The 23486-nt window shown below is 49.0% G+C and overlaps 8 protein-coding genes across 8 annotated transcripts; 5 read left to right on the forward strand and 3 right to left on the reverse strand.

The window, feature by feature from the left end:
• Nucleotides 1-2565: 2565 nt before the first annotated feature.
• F5B22DRAFT_657597 (uncharacterized protein) lies at nt 2566-3883 on the forward strand (the record flags this gene model as incomplete). The annotated part of the gene is made up of 2 exons (XM_047980060.1): nt 2566-3606; nt 3791-3883. Exons 1-2 carry the CDS (start codon nt 2824-2826, stop codon nt 3881-3883), a joined length of 876 nt encoding a protein of 291 aa, XP_047829035.1. The 5' UTR covers nt 2566-2823.
• A 731-nt stretch (nt 3884-4614) lies between these two features.
• F5B22DRAFT_291629 (26S proteasome subunit RPN7-domain-containing protein) lies at nt 4615-6656 on the forward strand. The gene is made up of 5 exons (XM_047970418.1): nt 4615-4892; nt 4949-4993; nt 5060-5340; nt 5401-6165; nt 6221-6656. Exons 1-5 carry the CDS (start codon nt 4829-4831, stop codon nt 6473-6475), a joined length of 1410 nt encoding a protein of 469 aa, XP_047829036.1. The 5' UTR covers nt 4615-4828; the 3' UTR covers nt 6476-6656.
• F5B22DRAFT_291621 (uncharacterized protein) lies at nt 6523-8056 on the reverse strand. The gene has a single exon (XM_047970417.1). The coding sequence runs from the start codon at nt 7936-7938 to the stop codon at nt 6838-6840; it is 1101 nt and encodes a 366-aa protein (XP_047829037.1). The 5' UTR covers nt 7939-8056; the 3' UTR covers nt 6523-6837.
• A 466-nt stretch (nt 8057-8522) lies between these two features.
• F5B22DRAFT_291700 (Sin3 associated polypeptide p18-domain-containing protein) lies at nt 8523-9498 on the forward strand. Its single transcript, XM_047970419.1, has 2 exons — nt 8523-8670; nt 8752-9498. The coding sequence occupies exons 1-2, from the start codon at nt 8606-8608 to the stop codon at nt 9401-9403; spliced, it is 717 nt and encodes a 238-aa protein (XP_047829038.1). The 5' UTR covers nt 8523-8605; the 3' UTR covers nt 9404-9498.
• Nucleotides 9499-10799: 1301 nt separating this feature from the next.
• F5B22DRAFT_614013 (NADH:ubiquinone oxidoreductase 6.6kD subunit) lies at nt 10800-12092 on the reverse strand. The gene is made up of 4 exons (XM_047975445.1): nt 11984-12092; nt 11853-11888; nt 11621-11736; nt 10800-11469 (listed from the first exon to the last, which is right to left on the reverse strand). The coding sequence occupies exons 1-4, from the start codon at nt 12003-12005 to the stop codon at nt 11416-11418; spliced, it is 228 nt and encodes a 75-aa protein (XP_047829039.1). The 5' UTR covers nt 12006-12092; the 3' UTR covers nt 10800-11415.
• A 474-nt stretch (nt 12093-12566) lies between these two features.
• Nucleotides 12567-13622, forward strand: F5B22DRAFT_648343 (putative glutathione S-transferase; the record flags this gene model as incomplete). Its single annotated transcript, XM_047979003.1, has 4 exons — nt 12567-12601; nt 12664-13075; nt 13220-13408; nt 13470-13622. 4 exons carry the CDS (start codon nt 12567-12569, stop codon nt 13620-13622), a joined length of 789 nt encoding a protein of 262 aa, XP_047829040.1.
• Nucleotides 13623-14349: 727 nt separating this feature from the next.
• F5B22DRAFT_291871 (uncharacterized protein) lies at nt 14350-18155 on the forward strand. Its single transcript, XM_047970421.1, has 6 exons — nt 14350-14578; nt 14788-16251; nt 16379-16660; nt 16723-16735; nt 16997-17194; nt 17304-18155. Exons 2-6 carry the CDS (start codon nt 14920-14922, stop codon nt 18014-18016), a joined length of 2538 nt encoding a protein of 845 aa, XP_047829041.1. The 5' UTR covers nt 14350-14578; nt 14788-14919; the 3' UTR covers nt 18017-18155.
• A 474-nt stretch (nt 18156-18629) lies between these two features.
• On the reverse strand, nt 18630-20696 carry F5B22DRAFT_291763 (major facilitator superfamily transporter). Its single transcript, XM_047970420.1, has 2 exons — nt 19124-20696; nt 18630-19060 (listed from the first exon to the last, which is right to left on the reverse strand). The coding sequence occupies exons 1-2, from the start codon at nt 20529-20531 to the stop codon at nt 18744-18746; spliced, it is 1725 nt and encodes a 574-aa protein (XP_047829042.1). The 5' UTR covers nt 20532-20696; the 3' UTR covers nt 18630-18743.
• Between the last annotated feature and the right edge of the window lie 2790 nt (nt 20697-23486).

Here is a 23486-nt window from a genome sequence, read left to right on the forward strand (position 1 = left end):
GAAAGTTGCTAGAACATTCGCAGAATGGTGAGAAGTATCCCCTAGAGCAGCAGGCATAAACAGAACAAGTGTATAAACCCCAACAACTTCGTATACCGGATCCCGGCAATCAGTTGCCTGGATCATGGCAAGCCAAATTGAAAGATAAGGCACATGAACATCCGAAGTAGCATATCTATTGGCTGGAGTTTCTGCCTGGGCGTTATTATTACAGAGGTAGACGAGACTTGTAAAAATTTTCAGGGGGCACCTTCAGTGACAGATACCGGGGGTAGGCTGAGCCCAAGGCTTCCTGCATAGGTATCACCTTGGCCATTTTCGATGCCCCATACTCGAGCCCCTAGTATGCCTAATGGCTCCTGTGTCTATGAAAACCCCCCGGGGAGCATATCTTGATTGCTGATAGGAATGATTGTGTAGGCATGGGGATGACCTGTCAGTTCGTAGCCACGTAGTCGTGGTCTAAAATTATCATGAAGCGAATAAATAGAAGCAGAAAGCAAGGCACGTTAGATTACGAGTTCTCTATGGATACTGCGGCAAGACCGAAGGCGGCGAGACTGGCCGAATGTTTGCATACCAGGAGTGCTCATGTCAGGAGCTGGCCATTCATCTCACACCTAGTTCCTGAACAGACTCACCTCTTTGAAACCAGGCTCGGTGATTCTCGGCGTGCAGAGAACAAGCAAACTACACGCTGCGTGTCAAGTGACGCCTCATGGCCGTTTGTGAGGAGTTGTCGTACGAATGCTCTTGGTGGTGTGGGCACGGCAGGGGGGATGTTCAAGGACATTGGTGGAAGGTTCGAGTCCTCAAGCCTATGAGCTGCTCGTATACTCTCCGTGGATGGCCTTGATGCATGGCAAGTGGCTCGGGAGAGTCAGGGGGCGATGACTCCCCGAGGATACATTACCACTGCAGCATCCAATGGAGGAATATAGTACCTTGCCCTGAGGCAAGTTGACACTTGCTTTACTTGGTCATAAGACTGTGAATTAAGTACCATCTACTCTCACCGCGTGAAATGCAGGGAGAGCTTTGGTCGTCTCCCCCTTCGTCATGATACGCCTTGAATTTCCTCTCTCTAGAAAGCAAACAGCATTCCTCTCGGGATCATAGCTCAAGTCTTGACCGCTCGAAGTCATTGGTATCGGTGTTTGCCATGATAGTCAGTTACGAGTTTAATTCATGCTGCGCCTGGTATGTAAGGGTTAAGTAACATGAGGGACTGCTGGCTCATAGAACTAGGCACTCTATAAAAGGCGGGAGATGGAAGTAGTAGGAGAGGAAGAAGACAGAAAGAAAAAAGAGAAAGCAGAACGACTTCTAAACATCACAAACATCAATACCGTTATAACGTAAAATTAGCGGTTCCTTTTTCAGATCCAATACCTATGTAGGTAATCCCCCATCTGCAGAAATGATCCATCTTTGCCATGGTAGTATCAGGCGTTGTGTTACTAACGCCCCTGAAGCACAACATGGCGTCTCCGGAGCCGACAGTTGCCACTATCTTTTTTGAGATAGTGGGATATGTCAATCTCATAGCGAGTGTCATCCTCAAACTGTATAAGATATATGCAGTCATCCGGGCCCATTTCCGGGGAACACCACGTAAGTATGAGTCTGCCGATGCCCTCTATTTCCAATCCATCCAATTTGTGATTATATCACACTGCAACACTTCCCATATTCCAATATGTTGTCGAGGTGTTGAAACAGAAAAAAGCATCCTATACTAATTTGACAACAGATCGTTGAAGCGACTTTATAGGAACTCAGCATGATCAACCCCCCAGAAGCAGCTGTTCCAGCCACAAATGGCGTGTGAGGCTAGATATTGAGCCCCTAGGGCGGCGACTTCTTCGAAACACCTGGCGCGATCACGGTCGTTGTTGTCGTTGTTCTTGATGCTTGGAGGGACACAATAGAATGAAGGAGAGATTTTTGGTAAAAGGGGTATGGTGATGTTCCTCCTTTAAGACTTGCAGGAACCAAGTTGTTTTTACCTGAAGAATCGCGTGGTCGATTCGCGTGTGGCATATGTGAATAGTTTGTTCCAACAATCCACACTCACTGCCTGACAATAACTATTTACTTGCCATGTGATGAGGCACCTACCTCTGTAGGCATCCTTAAAGATCGAGAACTATCTATTACACGTAGAGAGCCCCCTTCCACCACATAATTCTCTTTTGTGTGGTAAAGGCGCATCCAAGTCTTGGAACTGTAGACAATACATAGTATGTAATATCCTTGGTGTATTGGGGCGCCTTTGAGGGTTCGGGTGTTCTGCCATAGGACTGCCAGAAGGTAGAGCAGCACCAAATCAGGAACCTAACCGCCTATATTATACTGTACTACGCTTCATTATTACGCTATGTTGTGATACTCGCTCATACATTCTTTCCCATCATCATTCTCCCTTACTAATACAATGTGTTAAACAAGGAACATTGCTCTTCGGATACCATTTTAGGTTCATTTCTATGATCTTAATATAGTAGTAATTTGTATGCACCTTATGTGAAGGTTAATTCTATACATAACAGGGAAGGAAAACTCTCCATGTTCATTATAGAGCAGTAATGGGTATTTCCAATGAGAACTAGATTATGAAAGAAATCAAAGCTTATTCACGCTCTCATTAGATATTTAATCCGCCTCTGCTGTTACGCGATAATTCAAACTCTTCAATATCTGACCTATCTCCAAATTGAACGCAATTCTCCTGTCTGGCTGCTACTATCATAACATCATCCCCTGACCCGAAAGCAGGGGTTCTAAAACCACTTCGATCACACGACAAAAGAATGATTCAAAATGTCTTGTTTTTCTTTGGTCATGTCCAGGTTTTGGAGAAATTCATTTCTTAATTGGAGTAGTTTTCCCAAGCTATACAAATCGTCGGGAGGGCCTATCCTGCAAGATCCCGTAGTCAAAAATACGAGGCTATTTTCCGTCGAAGCGTTCCGTTCTAGGCACCATCAAAATCGTTGCACGACAGTGGCTAGGGGACAGAGTGCCGCTGATGCGATAGCACCTGCGATTACCAACGCTCAGTTCAGTGATCGTCCGCCGACTATATCGAAAGATGGTCTACAAATTATTCGCGAGGCTCTTGGTTTAATATCCGACGCAATATATCCTTCTCATTGGTCTGGATCCTTACTTCTATCAATTGATTTCGAACATTTAGATAACATTAGGAGTGGGTTTACAAAGGGCAACGATTGTCAAATCGGCATTGCAACACTAGACACGAACGATCTACAAAAAGACTCGCTACCGCCACCAAACGATCTTATTGAAACCTATCACTACGTGTCTGGATCTTACCGATATATAAAAAAGGTCATACCGAAGTTCATGTTTGGAAAATCCTTAGTGGTTAATTCGACTAGCATTCTCGAGAAAATTCAATCACTCATACTGCAACACCAGCACCGTCGCATCATCATTATTAGCCATGGTGTACAAAGTGAACTAAAGACTCTACAAGCCCTCGGCTACAGGTTCTCGGCAAACATGTATGCCGTTTGTAGTCAGCGTCTTGCAAATGAAACATTCGGTTTTCAATGTGCCCTTAAGATGCTTCTTCGCTGGGTTAGATGCCCATATCGCAGCTTACATATCGGCGGAAACGATGCCCACTTCACATTAAAGGCATGCTTGCTTTTAGCCCTCCTCGAGAACCATGACACCGAAGACACCACATCATTAGCTGGCTATCTTATGAAAATTGCAACCAGTGACACCCCAGATCACAAGCATCCTGAAGCCACATTAGCTCGGAGAAGACGAAGACGAAGACGAAGACGAAGACGAAGACGAAGACGAAGACGAAGACGAAAAGTCAAAACTTAGCGAATCTCGAGACTAGTAGGGAAAGTGCTAGTGCATAGCAGGGTTTCTATACGCATAAGCAAAGCATAGTACTGGTCTCATCGGTTACCCTCTCCTATTTTTATTGCTTGCTCGCGCTTTGCCGTTTACTGGAAAATCAGGATGCTAACAACCTTGGCAGAGAAAGAGCTTATAGAGTCAAAGTCGGCCCGCAAGGCCGAGAAGGGAGCTAGTGGAAAAGGACTTTAGCAGACCTTATAGATTATTATATTGTAAATAGCTTCAAGTTTTCAAAGCCCTGTATAAACCTTTCTTATAACAAGGAATGGGAAAACATTATACGAAAGTATGAATAGTAGTGGTGAGCCAACAACCCCTATTTGAGGGGCCATACATACTACATACCAAACAGGACCAAAGTTGTTATTTAACGGCAAATGCCTAGCATCGGCTTCGGACTGACCTTGAGTGCTATATTGATACTCTGATATAAGTGATATAATAGATATGGGTATAATACTTAACTTGACCACGGGGTGTGGGAATTGCCACATGCATAGGTACCTACTAAGTACCTACGTAGGTACTGTAGGTACCTGTGTAGGCGGGTAGCTACCCCGCGGTCTCGTGCCCGCCGCCGCCGGCCCTACTGTACCTAAGTGTAGGTACTTAGAGGTAGCTTATGCATGGGAGCCTCTTGGACTGCATCTTCTCGACAAACATACTTCGCTCAATAGCTTCAGCTCAGCTTGTCGTGGCCTTGCCTGCCAACCTAAAATACGGCTGCGAAAGTACCACCCCCTACGTATCTGGACGGCAGCATCCTCTCCAGTCTGAGACTCCAGTTTAAAAGGCCCGGAGAGGGCGATCGGTAGCTGCATCGACTGCCTGATATCATCCCACCGACCTCTCTTCTCTTGCATCACAACATACCATACGTACCACACACATATACACATACACCTTACCACTGATCCCAACAATGGCTTCCGGTACTCTCGCCTTCTTCACCGCCATGGAGGAGCAAGGTCGCATCATTGTCAACGGTAACCACCCCTTTGCCCACTGTTTCTACCATCGCTGACTGTCTGTTCACTGCCAGATGTACCCAAATTCGACCTTGAGCTCTACATCTCCAACTACAGAGGTTCGTAGTCGTCCCGCCCGTCCGTCCCTGCACTCCGAGACTCACTGTGACCGCCTTCTCCTCTAGGCCGCACTCGCTTTGACCGACTCCTACTGATCGGACAGTGCTCCGTACCGCTGGGCCTGGACGCTCTAAAGGCCGCCGTCGCCGAGGCCAAGAAAGGGAAAGATGTGCAACGGTATCGTGATGCCTGGGAATGCATCCGTATGGCCGCCCCAGACGAGCCAGAAGCCCAGCTAGATGAAGCTTGGGTCAACAATACTGGCAAACTAAACAGAAATCTTACCCACCAGCTGGAAGCCGAGCTAAAAGGCTACAAGAACAACCTTATCAAAGAGAGTATCAGGGTAGGGGCCCATCACCCAGCTACAAAGACATTAGACGCGTCGGCTAACTATGTGCTCTAGATTGGTCATCGAGATCTTGGCGAGCATCTGGAAGACATGGGCAACCTTAACGGGGCTATTGATGCTTACCTTAAGATGCGGTCCGAAGCCAGTGCCACAGCCCACGTCATTGATACCAATAAACATATCATAAGTGTTTTACTACAGAAGCGTGACTGGTCCGGGATCCTAGGATATGCTAATAAGCTTGTCAATCCTGGTTCGTTGACTGAGGAAATAACTGCCCACCAGCCTTATCAGAAAATGGTCGCCGGTCTCGCATATCTCGGTTCCGAAAAGTATGATGAGGCAGCTAAGTGCTTCCTTGATGCCGGGGATCCCATCATCTGCCAGCGATCCAACGATGTGGCTAGTTCTAATGACATCGCAACCTACGGCGGATTGCTTGCACTTGCCTCGATGGGCCGAGACGAGTTACAGGAAAAAGTGCTCGATAACTCTTCATTTAGAAATTACCTCGAGTTGGAGCCTCAACTTCGCAAAGCCATCTCCATGTTCGTGAATTGCCGTTACTCGGCGTGCCTGCAGATTCTCGAACGGTATCGCGCCGACTACCTCCTTGACATATATTTACAGAGTCACGTGCCCAAGATCTTCTCGATGATTCGAAAGAAATGCATCGTCCAATACCTGGTACCATTTTCCTGTGTAACCCTCGCCAATTTGAATGCGGTATTTGCCAAGCCGGGCGAGAGTCTCGAGGCGGAGCTGATATCAATGATCAAGAGCGGCGCGTTGTCAGCACGAATCAACACAATTGACAAGGTAAGCTTGATGCGCAAAATGGTGATAGCAACATGCTTCTAACGTTACTCGGTAGGTTCTTGTTACGGTATCGAGCGAGCCCCGTGTAGCAATGCAGATGAATGCACTACAAACGGTGAGAGACTATCATAAAGAGGCTTTGGAACAAATACGCCGTATGAATATCGCCCAGGCTGAACTTGAGGTGAAGGGACCGGTTCGTAAGGGCGTCAGTGGCTCCGCCGGTTCTGGCAGCTTACCTGGCATCAGCGACATGTTAAGTGATGACATTATGAGTGAATCGACTCAGGTAATAGAGGGTGTGGCTTAGGGTGAAGCACCCGATGTGAGACATATTGATTTAAACGGAAAAGCCACTGAACCACGCAGCGTTACGAAGAGTATGAACGGTGACGCATATCTTCCTATGGCTAGAGTCAAGGATTGACTCTCCGAAGATGGGCTATAAGTAGAGGTTAGGCAATAATCGCTAAGCCATGCGATTGAATGCTTATTACAGAAGTTGGCACGGCGTACTAGTGGCGCCAGATGTAACACCCATCGAGATAGGTATGACGAGGGGATTAAGGCATCCATAGCTCGGCGTTTGGGAAGAGAAGAAGAAAATCAGTTACGTGTGGCTAGCATAGAGGTAGAGGACTGATTATAAACCGTCTATAACACATCATCTGTCTATCCCATCAGTTGTCTAATATCTTCTGGAGGCCAGCGTACTTGAGCAAAAGTCAGGCATCTTTTGATGCTTTGTAAGTACTTCCTTGTGACTTCGTCGCCCATGACATGACCCCGCTCGCCATCGTGAAGCTTCTCGCGCGCGCTCCGCTCGTGGATACCCACCATGGTGACACCGATGGGCCAGGCGGCCTTGCCGATACTCAGGCGGAGGTAGCCGTCGTTGGCATCGACGTAACGCCGCTCCTGCGCGGCCTGGACGATCTCGACGACGGGCTTCAAGATGGCGTCGTCGAGGTCGCCGCTCTCGAACTTGCGGAACAGCGGCACCATGTTGGCGCGGCTAGACACCATGGCGTTGACGGCGTTCTTGCTCGCGAACGACGTGTCTTCTTCCTCCGCGGAGCGCCGCTGCTCCCGCGCCAGCGCGGCCTCCCACTCCCGCAGCACCATGGTGAAGTACGACGCCAGCTGGCGGAATAGATACTTCCGCCTGCCCTTGTCCTGCGGTATCGCGTCCGCGGAGACTTTCATGTCCTCCTCGTCGACCAGCTGCAATGTCGTCGGGATCGGCCCCGCCGTCACCACCGTCGTCAGACGCCTGTACCGCTTCAGGCGCGCGCGGTGCGTCTCCCCGAATAACCTCGCCGGCTCGCCTAGCTCCCGCAACTTCTCCGTGAGCGCGTCCTCGGGGATATCCTCGTCATTACCACCTGCGTCGCTGGCGTTGGCGTCGTCGTCTTCTTCTTCTTCTCCCTTCTTGAGCTCGGGGAGACCGAGCCGTTTCCGCCTTGCCCGTTCTTCTTCCGCCGCGGCCTCCTCGCGCCGCCTGCGCGTCTCCTCGGCGAGCTTGCGCCGACGCTCTTCGCGCTCTTGCGCCTCTTCTGCGGCCTCCTCTTCGCGCTTCCGCTTCTCGGCGGCTTTGGCGGCGCGCTTCTCTTCGAGAGCCTTTTGCTCGGCTCGGTAGGCTGCTTCGCGCTGGGCTTCGGCCTCGGCGCGACGGATGTATTTCTTGTTGCTGTTGTTGCTGTCTTTTGAGGTGGTGTCTGTTGTGGGCTTTGCTTTCGCGATCTCTTTGGACATCAACGCTGCGAAGTCCATCTTTCTTTCCTTTTCTTCACCCTTTCGTGGGCGGTGGCGTTGTTGGGGTGAAGGAAAGTGTGTTTGTTCACTGGTTGACTTGGTTCCGTAATTTACGGTAGAGTTCTCGCTTTATGTTCCTAGTTGGCTGTTATGATGATGAAGTTGGTTGTAGAAGGGCGGCGTGAGTGGTCTGTGGTAGATGCATGTACTTTGATGGAAGATTCAATGTCAGATGTCAAGAGTTGATAGTGGGCCTAAGAACTAGGAGGTGCGCTATCGGGGGGCGATCTACATGCTGTAGATAGTGGATCTAGACGTGCCTTACAGTAGCGCTCAGTGGGTCGGTAGTAGGTCGGTAGTACGCCATGCGTCCCCACCTCCAGGCTCCGGGTAGGAAGGTAGCGTCAATCTGCATCTGAGCTCTCTCCTTCGGATGCGGCTGCTTCTTGCAAGCTGTCCTGCCGTTAAGGAAGCTTATTATTCCCTCCCTCGCGTCGGCTTCTTCTCTTCTTTCGTAAAATATATTGATGGAGTGGTACACGAGAATTCAATGAATGAGAATACCTGAAGACGCGCCATGACCTGAATTACTAGGTAGGCGCATTGTCTGCTATCGCTAGGTATCCCTCCCGGACACCTAGGTAGTTCGTCTCAAGTTTCGTGTAATACTCTCCGATCCATTACCATGGATCGCCATACCACATCGCCTTTTGCATTACAACTCTTTTATAGGACTGGCGCGTTTCACCGGTACGTTGTGATTGCAGCCGACCCATCAATTCCCTGACATTACCCCTGCCTCGAGCTACAGATGGCTAATCAAGACAGCAGCCCCGATGAGTTCACCACGGATCCTCTCCCACCAAGCCTCACGCTTCACACTTGGCATGACTGCACGCTAGACCAGCTAGCTCACCACATTGCTGCCGCTGACGGCAATCTCCTCCCCGATCCCGCCATCGGCACCCGTCTCGCCTTCAGACTCATCTTTCAGGACACGCGGGGTCCCGCTTCCGCGAGCAAGTACACGGTGAAAGAGCTAGGCAGCATCGTCATCGGTGACGGCGGTCCCGGTCTGAACCCAGAAGACATTGACGCTGAAACGACACTCGACGACACCAATCCCCACAAGACGCTGAGTGACGCGCGGTTCGTCGTCGGCGACTACGTCTCCTGCGCTATCCTACCGCCGCTTCCGGATGGATCCGTAGCCCCGGCATCGAGTGCGCGGATGGGGCGGGGTACGGGTGCTGGCGAATCGAGGCTCGCCGTCGGAAGCGCTCCTAGCGAACCATCGCGGGACAGGGATATACCCTTCGCACGTCACGGCCGTGGGAGGGGAGGGATGGGGAAAGGCGGATACGAGCACTTCGGCAACGCAAGGGCTCCTCGGGCCGGTGTACCTTCTGGCGAATGGCGGCGCGGTGAGAGGCTGCCCGACATGCCACCAGCTGGACGGCCAAGGAACAGAGGCAGGTTCTGAAAAGACAAAGCTTCGGCTATTCGAAAAGAAAGAGAGAAATCCAGGTTGTGCGAGAACCAGAATCTATCTTCAAGGACTTTTTATCTTGAGACTGGGACAGGGAATGCTTAGGGTATTAAAGGAGTTCTACGAAACGACGTTTACGGACTCAATATCTGCGTTCCACCGTGTCCCGCAAATTCCCCCCCATTAAGATATCTTAGATGGCGAACTCAACGAAACGACGAACGAAAATATCGTAATTTCTAATAAGGAAGAATCGGCACTGCCTAACTGTATAAGCGCATAGCTATGCGCATCTGGGCGTGAGAATGCAAACCTCATATCGTTAATAGGGGAGCCCATTGCAGAGTCATGAATGAAATACAGCGCCCACAACGGGCCCTTCAATTAGCAGCCTATAATGATCAGAAAGAAAGATGAAGCTGTCGAGATAGGTGAATACCCAGTTTGCAGATCCTTCAGGGTTCGACTATGACAGGCTTCATTTACGATTGTTTGCCCAAGGACCGCTGCAACTAGGCCATGTGTACATTGACATAAGGGCGTAAAATGCGATTGCCTCTAAAGGCCAGCTTGCGCACTTTCTTATGCGACCTTCAAACAGTCTATTTATTTAGCCTGACATTCGAGTTAGATTATATACCCGTCTTGCGCTTTTACCAGAGCTTTATTTCCCTCGAATCATTTCTTCTCACATTGTGAGTAATACACTGCCAAACCTTTACTCCTGACCAAGTGAAGAAGATTCAAGCAGTGTATCTGGTAGATTGACATATGAGACCAATACCTTTACATACAGTAGTCTACTTATAGTCTCCTTACTAGGTATGTAGTCAGTGCTATTGCTTAGATAAAAACACTCTTCGCATGCTCACTTGGCGCCATTTTCCCACTAAAGTTCTATAACTTTTCAACACTCACCATAGAGCTAAATAGATTGGAATACTAGTTAATGAGAATCTATGATAGAGTGTACGCTAGTAAGCAATATTGCTTCAATTTTACATGTCTCTAGTTATTCCAGCTGGCCTCTATGGCTGTAATATAAAGTGAGCCCGCTTGATATTACCTAATTGATGAAATATGGTGCTATTTCATCTTCTAAATTTGAAGCATATAACTCAACCAGAAAGATATTCCAAAAAAATAAAAACTTGTTTATTATATAGAAGACGTATTTCTAGATCAATTATTTGAATTTTAATGTCTCTCCCTATCTTATTTGGTACTTTGACAGCTGTTTGAAGTAGTAGAGTTTGTGTGGAAAACTGCGTTGACATGTCATAAATTAATTGGGTTTGTTGGCAGGTACGGTGGGCGTGGCTATATTACCCCTCACAGTGGATTCCTTTAGTGACTAGAACTTCTACTCAACAACATCAATATAATCCCTTGACAATCTCTTAGGTTAATAGGGTCATTATCTGACATGTGCACTGCATTTTTAGCCCCGCGCAGGACAAACCGCATGTAGGTAGGTACCTACATAGTAAGAATAGGATACCTAATGAGCAGGCGGCTATATATGGCAACTGTTTTGCGATGATTATAGAAGAGGCTCTCTCCCTAAATTTCCAATATAGGGGCAGCCACGTGAGCTATAGAGTCTCATGAGTGTACGGTCATTAGGCCCAGCATTTGGTTCGGATAAAGATTACAAGTCCTTTTCCATATGGATTTTTATCGTTATGCCGGAAGCTGGGGTTTCTCACTCAACAAATGAATCAGGCGTAAGACTCGACTGAGTCCGTCTAAGGACAGCGATAATGGCATGTATCAACAGAGATTCCCGGCGGAAGTTCCTTGACTTTCATTATCATTTCAAAATAGAACGGCATAAGACACTGCCACTATCCCTTTTCTTTATTCCATTCAATACTATTGCGTAGACTGTACAGACTGATTGAGAATGATTTGGCCGGGTTTCGCTCTCTTATATACGAAGGGAAGCGATGTATCTTCTTGTCTTGCGCGATAATGGTTTGGTGATCTTCCCCTTTCTTCCCCTTCTAGTATTCTGATATCAAGTCCCCCTTCCTCTTTGCTCGGAATTTGTATTTTCCCTGCAGAAGCGCAAGATACGCGTTAGTATTTTACTTCGTTGTAAGAGACGAGGCGAAGCGAGATATCAAAGAAACCCCAGCTGTCATTGCGTTTGTTGAAGATCCAGAGTTGCTTGCTTGTATGATTGGGTGTATGGAGGTGACTTCTTACATCCGTCTGGTAGCCGATGACGCCGACGATGAACGGCACAACAACGAGGAATCCGATGGTTGTACCGGCGGTTCTGGGCGTCCAGCGGAAGTACTTGTGTCGGTTTGTGGTCATGGCTATTGGGGTTGATTAGCAATTACATCACTCGTCTTCGGATGCTCTCGGTGTGGCATCGTTTCCGGATTCGCACACGTCAGGGAAAGTGAGTCGATGCTTATGAGGGATCACGTACTCCCCAGCTTCTGGATGGCCGGGTCCATGGCCATGCCTGTGGCAATCAGGTTAGCATATAAGACAGCATTATCCCCTCCCGCGCACCCAATCGGTTCTCGGCTGCAAGGCATCAGAGGCTTGGAGACATACGGTAGTGTTGTAGGCCACCCATTTTGACAGAGATTGGCAAGTCGAGCTGCCGCGCTACTGTGCTTTATCGGTCGTCGGTGGTGAAGGGATGTTGGTGATGCGGTTCTGGCACAGCCAATGATTCAGGTAGACGGGAGCTGACCTTGGATGCTGGCTGAATGTGGCTGAAGAATATGGCTGAAACAGCGCTGTGCCACAGAACTATGGACCTCGGGTGTACTTAGGTACCTACCTAGGTACTTGAAGGTTCTTCGCTGTATGCTACATCATAATGTATACATGTGACCACTGCAGACTATGTACCTATCTCGAATCTTATTTAAGTAATGTTAGTTCGCCCTTTGTTGTTATTACCTGTCTATGACGAGTATGGCCTAGGTTAGGTCTCTTTACAATGTTCACCTCGGCATCTCTCGTAATCGATCTACCTAGTAAGTAGACAACAGTGGGGGAGAAGAAAGATTTATCATATGATGAGATAGCCTACCTATATAATTACCTACTATTTCATGTAAAATCATTCGAGTCAAATTAGTATCTTCGCGCGTCACAGTATTGGAACAGTAAAGTGAAATCAAAGACGATGGCAAGCGATAAAGCACAGGTCAAGCTGTATTGGTACGCTTATAATTGTTGTAAATCCTATGACATCCGTTTCGATGGCTAAATTCGTGCCGCAGGCTTGAAAAATCTCGAGCTCAGAACATCCTATGGCTGCTTGAGGAACTCAAGATAGACTATGAGATCGAAACCTTCCGCCGCGGTAGCGACATGCTCGCGCCGTCGGAACTAAAGAAGATTCACCCGTTGGGCAAATCTCCCCTGGTTTCCGTCACGCCGCCTGGACCATCGTCGGAACCCATCATCCTGGCTGAGAGCGGATTCATCACTCAATATCTCAGTGAACATTTTGGCCATGAGACGACTATGATGCCGAAGCGCTGGAAGGAGGGTCAGGAGGGCAAGGTTGGCGGCGAGACCGAAGAGTGGATGCGTTGGCAGTACCTGCTGCACTTTGTTGAAGGGACCTTTATGTCGACATTGATCATCGCGGTGGTGGTTGGCATGTTGAAGAGCAACAAAATCCCCTTTGTAAGTTACCGAATCCATTCTTCTGTTGATTTGATTTCAGCGACCTTCACTTCAGTACGATACTCTTTTGGATCACAATCATGTCTCGTAATCAATTCCCCCGTCATTATATGTTACGGCAATTACTAACCACCAGGCCGACAGTTCCTTCGGCCTATCACATCCATGGTCGCAAATCAAATTCTTTCATCATTCATCTTGCCCAATCTAAAGGGGCAACTTGGCTTCCTGGAGAAGCAGCTTGAGACGTCCAGCGGGGATTACCTCTGTGGCAAGAACTTGACGTCGGCTGATGTTTTACTCAGCTTCGGCCTGCTATCTGTCAGAGACAGGGTAAGTAGATTAGTAGCATGGTCAGATAATGAGCAACCATTGCTGACAGACTGAATTCTAGCTCGAAGAGTATGGTTCGTGGCCCGCTGGTGGACCCCAAGGGGTGTACCCTAAGCTGTTTGCTTACAGCACTCGGCTGGAATCGCAGCCAGGATACAAGAAGTCGGTTGAGAAAATCAAGGAGATTGATTCAAGCCTGGGGATTGAGTTTTGACGGCCACATGAAACCAGCAGGTTGTGATGGGCCTCTCTTCGATCTCTTGACACTGGAATACGAAGGAAGATAGACCCAATACGACAACGCGGTTCAACCTAGCACTTGTATAACAATATACGCATTTTCGACGGTCACCACTCAATGCTAGTTATTAGATAGATGGATCGTAGATGTAGATAAGTGTGGTCATCTCACATGGTCCTATTTAAACTGATGAGCCGAGGGATTTCCCACCATGTCCTTGAAAACGTTTGGTGCCACAGGGTTGGTTAGCGGTCGAATTAGTGCTGTTCGATGATGACTCGCCAAGGGACAGCACCAGGCTCTGCCGAATCTAAAGCGGTGAAGCAAATGCCAGTTCATGAATCATGACGCACATCCTCGGCTGGTCGACTAGTGCTATTGTTCATGGATGGTGTCTCGAGAGCAATGGCCGAACCGGTTCACGCAGTAACGGACCCATGCGAGCTGTAGATTGACGACGAAATATACATTGTAGCTCAATTGTTCCATAGAAGACGGAAATACGACGTATTCCTACAATCTTCTGCTATCCAGTCGATCGGAGCGCTATCTAGATCAAAGCGGAGACCAGATCGTGGCTGTGTTGGCTATTCATTGGCCTGGCTGGCATTGGAGATTACACGAAGATCCCACCACGGACAGACACGGACAGACACGGAGTATCGGTCTACCACTGCAGTGCTGCGACTTGTGATACCAGACAGCTGGTTCAGCATGTGGTGTGACGCTGTTCATCGTATAAGAATCAAGCAATTGCCAAGTAGCGGCTAGTGGAACCAGTCGAGAGCCCCGGCGCGCCCGCCCGTCTTTAAAATCAATAGATACTCTATTTAAGTCGTTGTGGAGGAGAGCTAGCAGGCAATTTTCATTTTGCCCTGCTCTGAACAATGAAATCGCAAGCGGCAGACACCGATGCATTAGTAATCAAGGTAGTTAGTTCATTCTCTTATTCAGTCATTCGCCTTCCTTGTCAGAAACGACCTGCAATCGCTCTTTTGCTGTTGGTACCTGAATAACGCACACCCCGGTAGATCCGGTCCTAACTTTGGGTAGGCCCGAGCCACCCTCCGTCCCGCCTCGCCTTCTCATATGAGCTATGATGTGTGTATACAACATTGAACACTGACACATAACATAGTTGTTGTTTTTTGTTCTGGTTTGTCCGGGAAATTGCTATGGTAGTCTACGCTGTGCGATATCGTCGAATGTGTGCTGCTGCAACGACACCCAATTGGTGGTGACCTTCAATGGCCTTGTCTAGTTGGGCACAATGGTAGCAACCACATCCACGGACACGATAGTCGTGTCACCGCCGGCCGTCATGGAAGACGTACAACCCCCGGTCACACCTGACGATGAGGTCTCGCCACTGGACGATGATGATAGCGACGAGGTCCTCGACATCGATCAAGATGATGTTCAATCCTTCATTCAACCAGCATTGAGCCCTGTGGCAACTAGACTTTCCTTGTCTAGAACCCCGGCTGCTGAAAAGGCTGCCGCGATGGACAAGTTGCCAGGAGGCGGGCTGTTTGATATAGTTGAAAATACACCAACTGCCAAGCCGACGTCCCCTCCCTCTTCACAGCCTCCAGTATATGATGCCGTTACGCCGCGCTCCTCACTCGTAACACGCCCGCAGAGGACCTTTACTCTTAGCCAACTACCTTCAAGCTTGCCCTACGTGGGTAAGTTCCCGTCACCATGGGTTTCAGGCCCCAAGGAATTAGTCGTAGATAACGAATCTGGTTCCAAGTCTGCCATGGCTGGAGTTTTCAGCTTAAACCGTAGCCAACGATCTTCTTCAGGGGGTCAAGACACGCTTAAGAGGTTACGTGAGGCTTTGCCATCTATATCGCTTCCCTCTCTCTTTTCTACGACATCACTTTCGAAGAGCACCGAGTCCGACATCAAGGCGTCAGTCACTTCGAGTGATGGAGCGGCAGAATCGAAACAAATCCACTCACCTTTAAAATACACCACAAGCCAAGATAATTTGACATCAGCGGATATGTCTAACCCCTCAGGGGAAAGGCTGCCTACATCGCGAGCGCCCTCTTCAATACGATCAAGCCGGCCTCGGGTGTTGCGAAGGTCGACGTCTGACGAGTCCATGCTTTACCATTCCCTATCTAGGGTATCGTCTTATGGCGACGATGATCGATGGGACCACATTCGAGAACAGAGGAATAGTAGACTAAAAGCAATTACGGATAGCTGGGATAGACCAACGTTTAAGCTACCGCAACTGCCTAAAATCATTCCAGCACCATTGAAAAGAAACTCCCTGCTTGGCCTTGAAACATCGGAAGCATCTCAACATGACCAGCTGCGATCCATTACCGAGACCAAAGACAGCAATCTCTCCGAAATCGATCGTGCCCTTGAAAATCTCACCGGGGACATCGTCGTCATGGGTGGTTATCGTGGTTCTGTACTCAGATCAACAAGAACAAGGCGTCAGATTTGGGTTCCAGTAAAATTAGGACTCAACATCCGAAAAGTCAACCTTGAAGTTGGTTTGGATCCAGAAGATGAGGAAAGGATGGAAGAGACGGTTTATTCATCTGGAATGCTTCAAAATATAGGGCCTGTGGACATTGTGCGTAACCCCCCTTTCCTTCAACTCCGAAAGGCGTATAAGGTTGCCATTCCCGCACCATAACGAGACACCCCCCTCATATATCCATCTCCCCTATTCGCAAGCTTGACCGACTAACCTTGCCTAGTCAAGACGACTTATCCGGAAGTTAAGGGAATGTGAAAATGCAAAGACAGGAAAGCTGCGAGTCTGGGATTATGGCTATGATTGGCGTCTTTCCCCACATCTGCTCTCCCGTAAATTGATCGACTTCTTGCGTCACCTGCCTTCAAACCACGGCTTGGAAACCCACCAAGAGAGAGGCGCCACTGTTATTGCTCACAGTCTCGGTGGTCTCATTGCACGTCACGCTGTAAACCAAAGACCAGAGCTTTTCGCTGGTGTAATCTACGCAGGTACCCCTCAAAAGGTAAGCTCTCAAGTCGCTCAAATCTTTCATTACGCGGTGATCATTAACTTTGTGTGTTTTAGTGCATCAATGTTTGTAAGTTGCACAACCGATTTCTCTGTTGATTAAATCTCAGCGACGACGAAGCATCATCATCCTATGGATCCAATGAGAGCATGGCTTTCAAAAGTCACAACGATACTCATATACTTATTCTCACTAAATTTATCGCTGGTGCTTTAATCGAGTACAGCGCTTCGTCGACTGCTGATGAAAAATCTATCCCACAAACGATGCCTTTATTGATCGCAATCTCCAAAACTCAGTCTAAGAACGAGAATGCTAACTATTTCATAGTGGGACCTCTCAGGAATGGTGATGCAGTTCTCTTTAATGAAAAGGTCCTAACAGCACAGGTCAACTTCTCCCTAAGGACCAGTTTCGTATTCCTACCAGAGGATGGATTCTGTTTCATTAACAAGTACACAGGGGAGGAATACCCTGTTGACTTCTACGACCCCCAGGAATGGGTCAAGTATGCCTGGTCACCTTGTAGTACGTAATTCTCCTGAAGATGGCAAACAAGAAACCACACTCCCTGAAGTTACTTAGGGCCCTACAAAAACTACTATCATTGACGGCAAATACTGACGCCTGAATGTAGTTGAGCCAGCATTACCCGCCTACAATTCCCGCAGCTCGGCCCGAAACTCACTACGAGATCTCTCAGAGAGACTGCCCTCACCGCTCCGAAGCAGAGGTAACAGCGCCGCCGGGGACATGCGCCCGTCTCACGTGCCCAATCGTGCCCTAGTGGCCGAGGCAATCAGAAAAGTAGAAGTATCACACGATCGCACTCTGGCGCCACAAATGGGAACCTTATCGAGCGAGAGCGGTAGCGGTAGCAACGCGCAACAGCAACAGTTCAACGCCTCCGAACAGCGTGACAAGAACATGGCGTACCTCACGCGCACGCTGGCGGAGATCAAGCGCTTCCGCGCCGAAACCGCCCATCAGCCACAGCATACTGAGTCGAACTCCTACCCGCCATTAGCCGTTATCTATGGGAAAGACATACCCACGGTGTGGGCCGCTAACGTAACCTGCCGCGAGGCCATCGTATGCAATGATGCGTACGACGACCTCGTCTTCCGAAGCGGCGATGGCGTCGTCCTCGCCAAGGAAGCCATGCTGCCGGATGGATACGAGCTGGTGAGGGGTGGAAGGATCAGTACGGACCGCGGGCATATTACTATCCTCGGCGATCTCGAGTCCGTGGGCAAGGCCCTGCAGGCTGTTATTCGTGGTCGACGGAAGGGTATTGGCCTCAAAGGCGGGCCAATTGCTGTTGAAAAGAATGGCGAGCAGCTCATGTAAGAGTACAATGTGAGTGCTCGGTCTGGGCATGTATGATGTCCATGGCGCGCATGGCATCCACGAATAAGCCTCGGCGCTGTGGAATACGGGCAAAGTCAACAACAGTGTATGGTAATGGCCATCACGAGGAAATATAGAGTAACGCATTCATGCATACATCTAGGTTAAGGCAAGAAATTATTAGCATACCCCTTACGAAGTAGATTTCTGTATCTAAACCTAATCATCATACCACAGTAATCGTCAATGAGCGCATTGAGAATGGGTTTTCAAAGACTCAAGTAGTCGGGGGTCGGGCGTAGTAGTTGTAGTCGTGACAAAGCTTTTTTCCGCGCAGAAGAAAAGAATGTATAACTAAACTGATACGATTGCAAGTATTCAACACAGTGAAACGAACGTGAAGAAGAATGCAGTTTGGAGAAAACAAGTTGACATGTTCGTTTTGAGAACTTGAATTCCAAAGCATTTCTTCTAAAAAGCTGATAACCCAAAAAAGACATGGAAACATGCGCGTTTGTTTATGGATAAACCCGTGGCCCTCTATAATCATATATATACATACATACCGCCACCGATAAAGACATAGTATAAGGAAACATTGACTGTGGTTTGTCATATCGTGACGCAAAAGATCGCTATGCCAAGACAAAAATGAAGTTCCCTGCCCCCCCATCCGGTTATAAATGAGAAGAATTCGACGGTCATGCTGAAGAAAGTCTTTTTTTATCTAAACAGTCTCTTTCTTCTCGGACTTGGCAGCTTCCGCAGCGGCAGCAGCCTTGGCCTGAGCCATTTGAGCTCTCAGCTTGGCCATAGTCGCGGTGGCCTCGGCGGCGAACTTGCACTTAGCTCGGATTCTCGCACCGTACTTCAGGAAGATGTAGGGACATGGAAGGAATAAAAGAGAGAGAAAGGCAGGGACCGAACTTCCCCAGTGGATGCCTAGGGCGTTGAAAAGAGGAGTGGTGAAGAGAGGGAAGGCTGCGCCGAATAGGGAACGCAGGATTGAGCTACCAGCAATCACAGATGCCGCAAAGATTGTGTCTATTGATGATTAGCACTGAAGTGACCACAGAACAGGCACGTGAAGGGTGAGTTTCCACTTACAAGAATCAATCAAGTAGTTCTGTGCGCTGAGGAAGACAGCGACCAGGCCGGCGCCAAATATACCAGACGCGACGATGGGCACGATCCAGTGGAAGTTGGTGCCGTTGGTCCAAGCAAAGATGAAAAGTCCAATGGGGAGGAACACACTGCCGATGACGGCAAGCGGGAGACGAGCCTCGGGGACAGGGGCACCACCGTTGGCTTCACAGATCTTCCGGTACCGCACTTGATCGAAACCAAAAGCGGCCACGGCAAAGACCGTACCGACGGCAATACCCAAGAACGCCAACCCGCTGATACCCTCAGACCAGTTCCGTTGCTCGTTGAAGACAATGGGGAAGGCCGCGAACATCAGATAGAGCGTTCCGTAGATGACGGCCAGGTACAGAGACAGCAGACTGACGATTGGTTCGCGGAAGAGGAGCACCCATGGTCGTACGAAAGCCTGGGTGAATGTCTGGGCCTTTGTCTTTTTGGGGCGGCCGACTTCCAGTTTTGAAATGTAGCAATGGCCCGTGATCTTGGCGAGGCCGGCGGCTCGTTTGCGCAGCAGGACCGGCGCATACGTTTCCGGGACATATAGAGCCACGGCAATCCAAAGCACACCCGTGAAGGCCGCCATGAGACCCTCGACCGCGCGCCATCCCGCCGCATCACCGAGGAAACCACCGGCGATAGGTCCGATGGCCGGTCCCAGGAAAGGCGCCATGGCGAAGAGCGCACCAGCAAAACCTCTATCCTTGGCGTCGAACATGTCCGCGATAACTCCACCAGAGTTGGTCAAAGGGGAACTACCGAAAGCGCCTGCAAGGAATCGCAAAACAGCTATGGTGCCAATGTTTGTGGCCGCAGTAGTACCGGCGTTGAGAGCCGTCAGAGCAGCATACGAGAAGAAAAAAGTAATCTGTCGGCCATACATCTCGCCCAGAGGGGCCCAGAACACGGGGCCGACGGCGAAACCAAGGACGAAAAGCGAAATACCGGAGAGCGCGAGCTCGGGAGAAGTGATGTGAAATTCGTCAACGATGGAACCTAAGGCCGAAGAGTAGGCGGTTGAAACGAAGGCGACGGCCAAGACGGCCGTGGCCTTGAAGGCGGTGATGGACCATTTGTACCAGGCCGGGAACAAGAAAGGATTGCGCGAGTCGTCGGGGAGAAAGTCGACCACGAAGGGGCTCTCAGGCGTGCCTTGGCCCTTATACCTCCACTCCAGAACGGCGGGCGTGATGCAGGCGTGGTCGAACTGGCGCTTCCACCATGATACCTCGTTGCTGGGCTTGGGCGGCTCGACGACCTCTTCCTCTCCCGCGTCCTCTACCGCGAGGGTGACGGCCGAAGTCGAGAATTGCTGATTAGGCAGAACCCGCTTCTGCTGTTTCTGCGGTTCTTCTATCGGTGCCGCCGCCATGGTGAATGAATTCCAAGGAGCCTTTCGCCTGCGATCGGCTTACTGAATAAAAGACGGTCGGCTAATAAGGGAATCGAAGAGTCGCAATCGGAAATCTAAAAAGAAAGTAACCGTTACGTCGAAAGGAACTAAAGAGACTGGGGAACCTTTCCAGCCAAGTGCCGACAGGGCGGCGAGGTATTTAAGAGGTCCGGCATTTTGTACGATGAGGACTCCTCCGTGGGGTGGTTCAATTTCTTGGTCATGTTCTGGGCAAAGTTCTGGGCATGGGTTGTTAGTGTCTTGTTGCCAAATCGAAAGAGGCATTGCTCATCCTCATTATCGTAATCTGTCATAAAGTGGAGGATGAGCTCTCCACTGCAAGAGGATTATGCACATGGGCGCGCTCACGCCCACGGCCTGTACAAACACCGAGCACCCAATTATCCCAATCCTGATTCCTTCGACTCGGTCTTTCCAGCGTCATCGACACTGCTGTAGAAGACTCGGATTTTATGCACATTATCTCGTACATCAGTGTGCTGTGAGTTCTTGCTTCCAGTTCTTGTGAACGCTCACAGACAGCAGGGGGGCTGGTCCTGTCCTAGATACTTAGATGACCCGGCCGAGTGTACACATATCAGTAAGCTTATTTGGGAGCCGGCTCTGCCAAGGAACGGGCGAGCTGCGCGATAGGGTACTAATGTAATCTCATCGCGTACCAATGCGACGGCGAGATTCTAGAATACTACCCACGGGATAAACCGTCGCGGAGATCAAGCATTTATGATTGGAGATGTGAAGCTGTGAGCAGTCATCAATGCTGCCTTGAAGGGTGTTATTACATCTATTGATGAGCTGGCATCATCGCGACTGAGGACATCACACACCACCACCTTGACTTGGCTAAGCAGTTCCTCACGGGTTCGCGCCAACACCCTACGTTCAGACTACGTTATACGATGAGTCTGGATGAGGTAAGGTAGGTACAGTACCGTACCTTGAACGTTGACAAATATGCCAGGGAGTGGAACACACGCAAAACCTGATGCCCCGATCTAGAAGTCCTCCTTTAAGAGCAGCCCAATCACAGGCTGGGTCGATGGACATCGGACGGACATGGCAGCAATTCAATTCCAGGGAGAAATGCATAACGGCGCTGTTAAGACGCTATTAATAAAGAGGGCTAGCCCCTGGTAGGCAAAAGATTAAGCACGCTCACTCAGCTACTAAGTCTGAAAGGGGTAGTGATAGGTCAGCGCTCAACGATCGCCGCAGCCTTGGAGGAGTCAGCTCATGGCTTCGAAACAAGAGCATTCAAGTAGTGTGAGTGCTGCTATTTCTTCTTTGCATGAGCCTCGTGCGGTCCCTGTCACTCGACCGGGTCTCAGCACTTAAGTAGGACTTGGTACACATCCTTGATAGCCTATCTACACTAATGTCGGTGGATTGAACTGTGGACTCAGTCAGTCACCATAGGTATTCTGCACACTTACTTAAGTACACTACAGTAGGCACCACACACGCACATTTCGTAAATGTGAGTTGCGGCCCTTGACCCGACGCGAGTTATTCAATATTTAAAGGAGCCATGAAAGGCAAGTAGAATGAAGATGTCGCGGCGTTGTTGAAGGGGTGTGTGTGTGTGAGAGGAGTCGGAATGGCCGAGCACATGAGAAGTCGTGGATAAACTCATCCATCATCCTCCAGGTTTCTACTTAACCAGGCTACCTGGTTGAAACTCCAAGTTGGTCCTACTACTATTTATTAACTACACTGAAGTTTTATGGCTGCAAGCTGAAGAGACGGACAACTTTGTGGCGTACGCTCTACAAGGTACAACGGCGAAAGATAACCCATTTGTAATTCCTGGGTTTCGGCCTGTGAATTTTGTGAAGCGGGGCGCGGCCCTTCCTCATCCGGAAGCCGATCTGCATCACGTCTGCTATGTATGGTTTTACATCTTCCGTCCGTCGTGCACAATTATTATGCACGCAGATGTAACTTGACTTCTGGAAGTAGGTGGGCTGTTGTAAATACCTACCTATTCACTTATTCGATATTATATATACGATCTTGGAGTTCTTATATGTTAGGTCACTATCATCACCCAAGGAGCTTAGGTAGTTATTGAACATGATCCATGTTGTCATTTCTCCAAATATGTGTAGTGTAACACCTAACGTAGTGTACGCTATGGGATTGGAGAAGGGCGATCCCTACCTACTGTACACCATTGAGCCGCAAAATGATGCAATATGAGCGAATTAGGTTACCCAAAGTTAGGATAAAGTTTAGAAATTTGGAGACTGGTCATGGGCTAGGTAGTTAACTGATATTTATATAAATAAATTCGAAGTAACCCCTTCACGGCTTCGATCGGCGGGCATTTCATTCATCAACACACATCATTCCAACTCTTCGTCTACCCACCACTCGTGTGATAGGTATCTGTGAATATTCAAGTTAGTTTCGTGGAGACAGTAGACAGTTATCATGTCCCACATCTATCCGCCTAGATGCATGCCCCGAAACACCGAATTTCTTGTTTCTCCCCACACATTTGTCTTTATGTGAATACAGCAAAGCATATGTAGCTAGCACACTCGTATATCCTACAACCTCGGGCGTGACTACAAAGTGACCCGAAGGATGCCAGGACTCGACAGACTAGTGCTGATATGGGCAGCTGGTCAGAGGACCCGGCCTGACGTGTCAAGGAGAACGAGAACACACAGGGCTCAGCTTCCTCTTGCTGAATACCATGTATGAGCGTACACGATTGGTATGGCTGGAGACTTACCACAACGAGCAGTTTGAAATCCTTGTTTGCAAATCGTTCTCTGTCGTCAACCTGACGAGCTAGGTATCTAAACCGTTTACTCCAGAGTCTATCCAGAGGAGGCATCTTACCAACTTCTTTAACGGAAAGGTCATCTGCGCTAGTATAGGATCTGTCCGATCCTCCGTCAAATC

This window comes from Xylaria bambusicola (genome assembly GCF_022495145.1).
Source record: "Xylaria bambusicola strain CBS 139988 unplaced genomic scaffold F5B22scaffold_33, whole genome shotgun sequence".
Lineage (NCBI taxonomy): Eukaryota > Fungi > Ascomycota > Sordariomycetes > Xylariales > Xylariaceae > Xylaria > Xylaria bambusicola.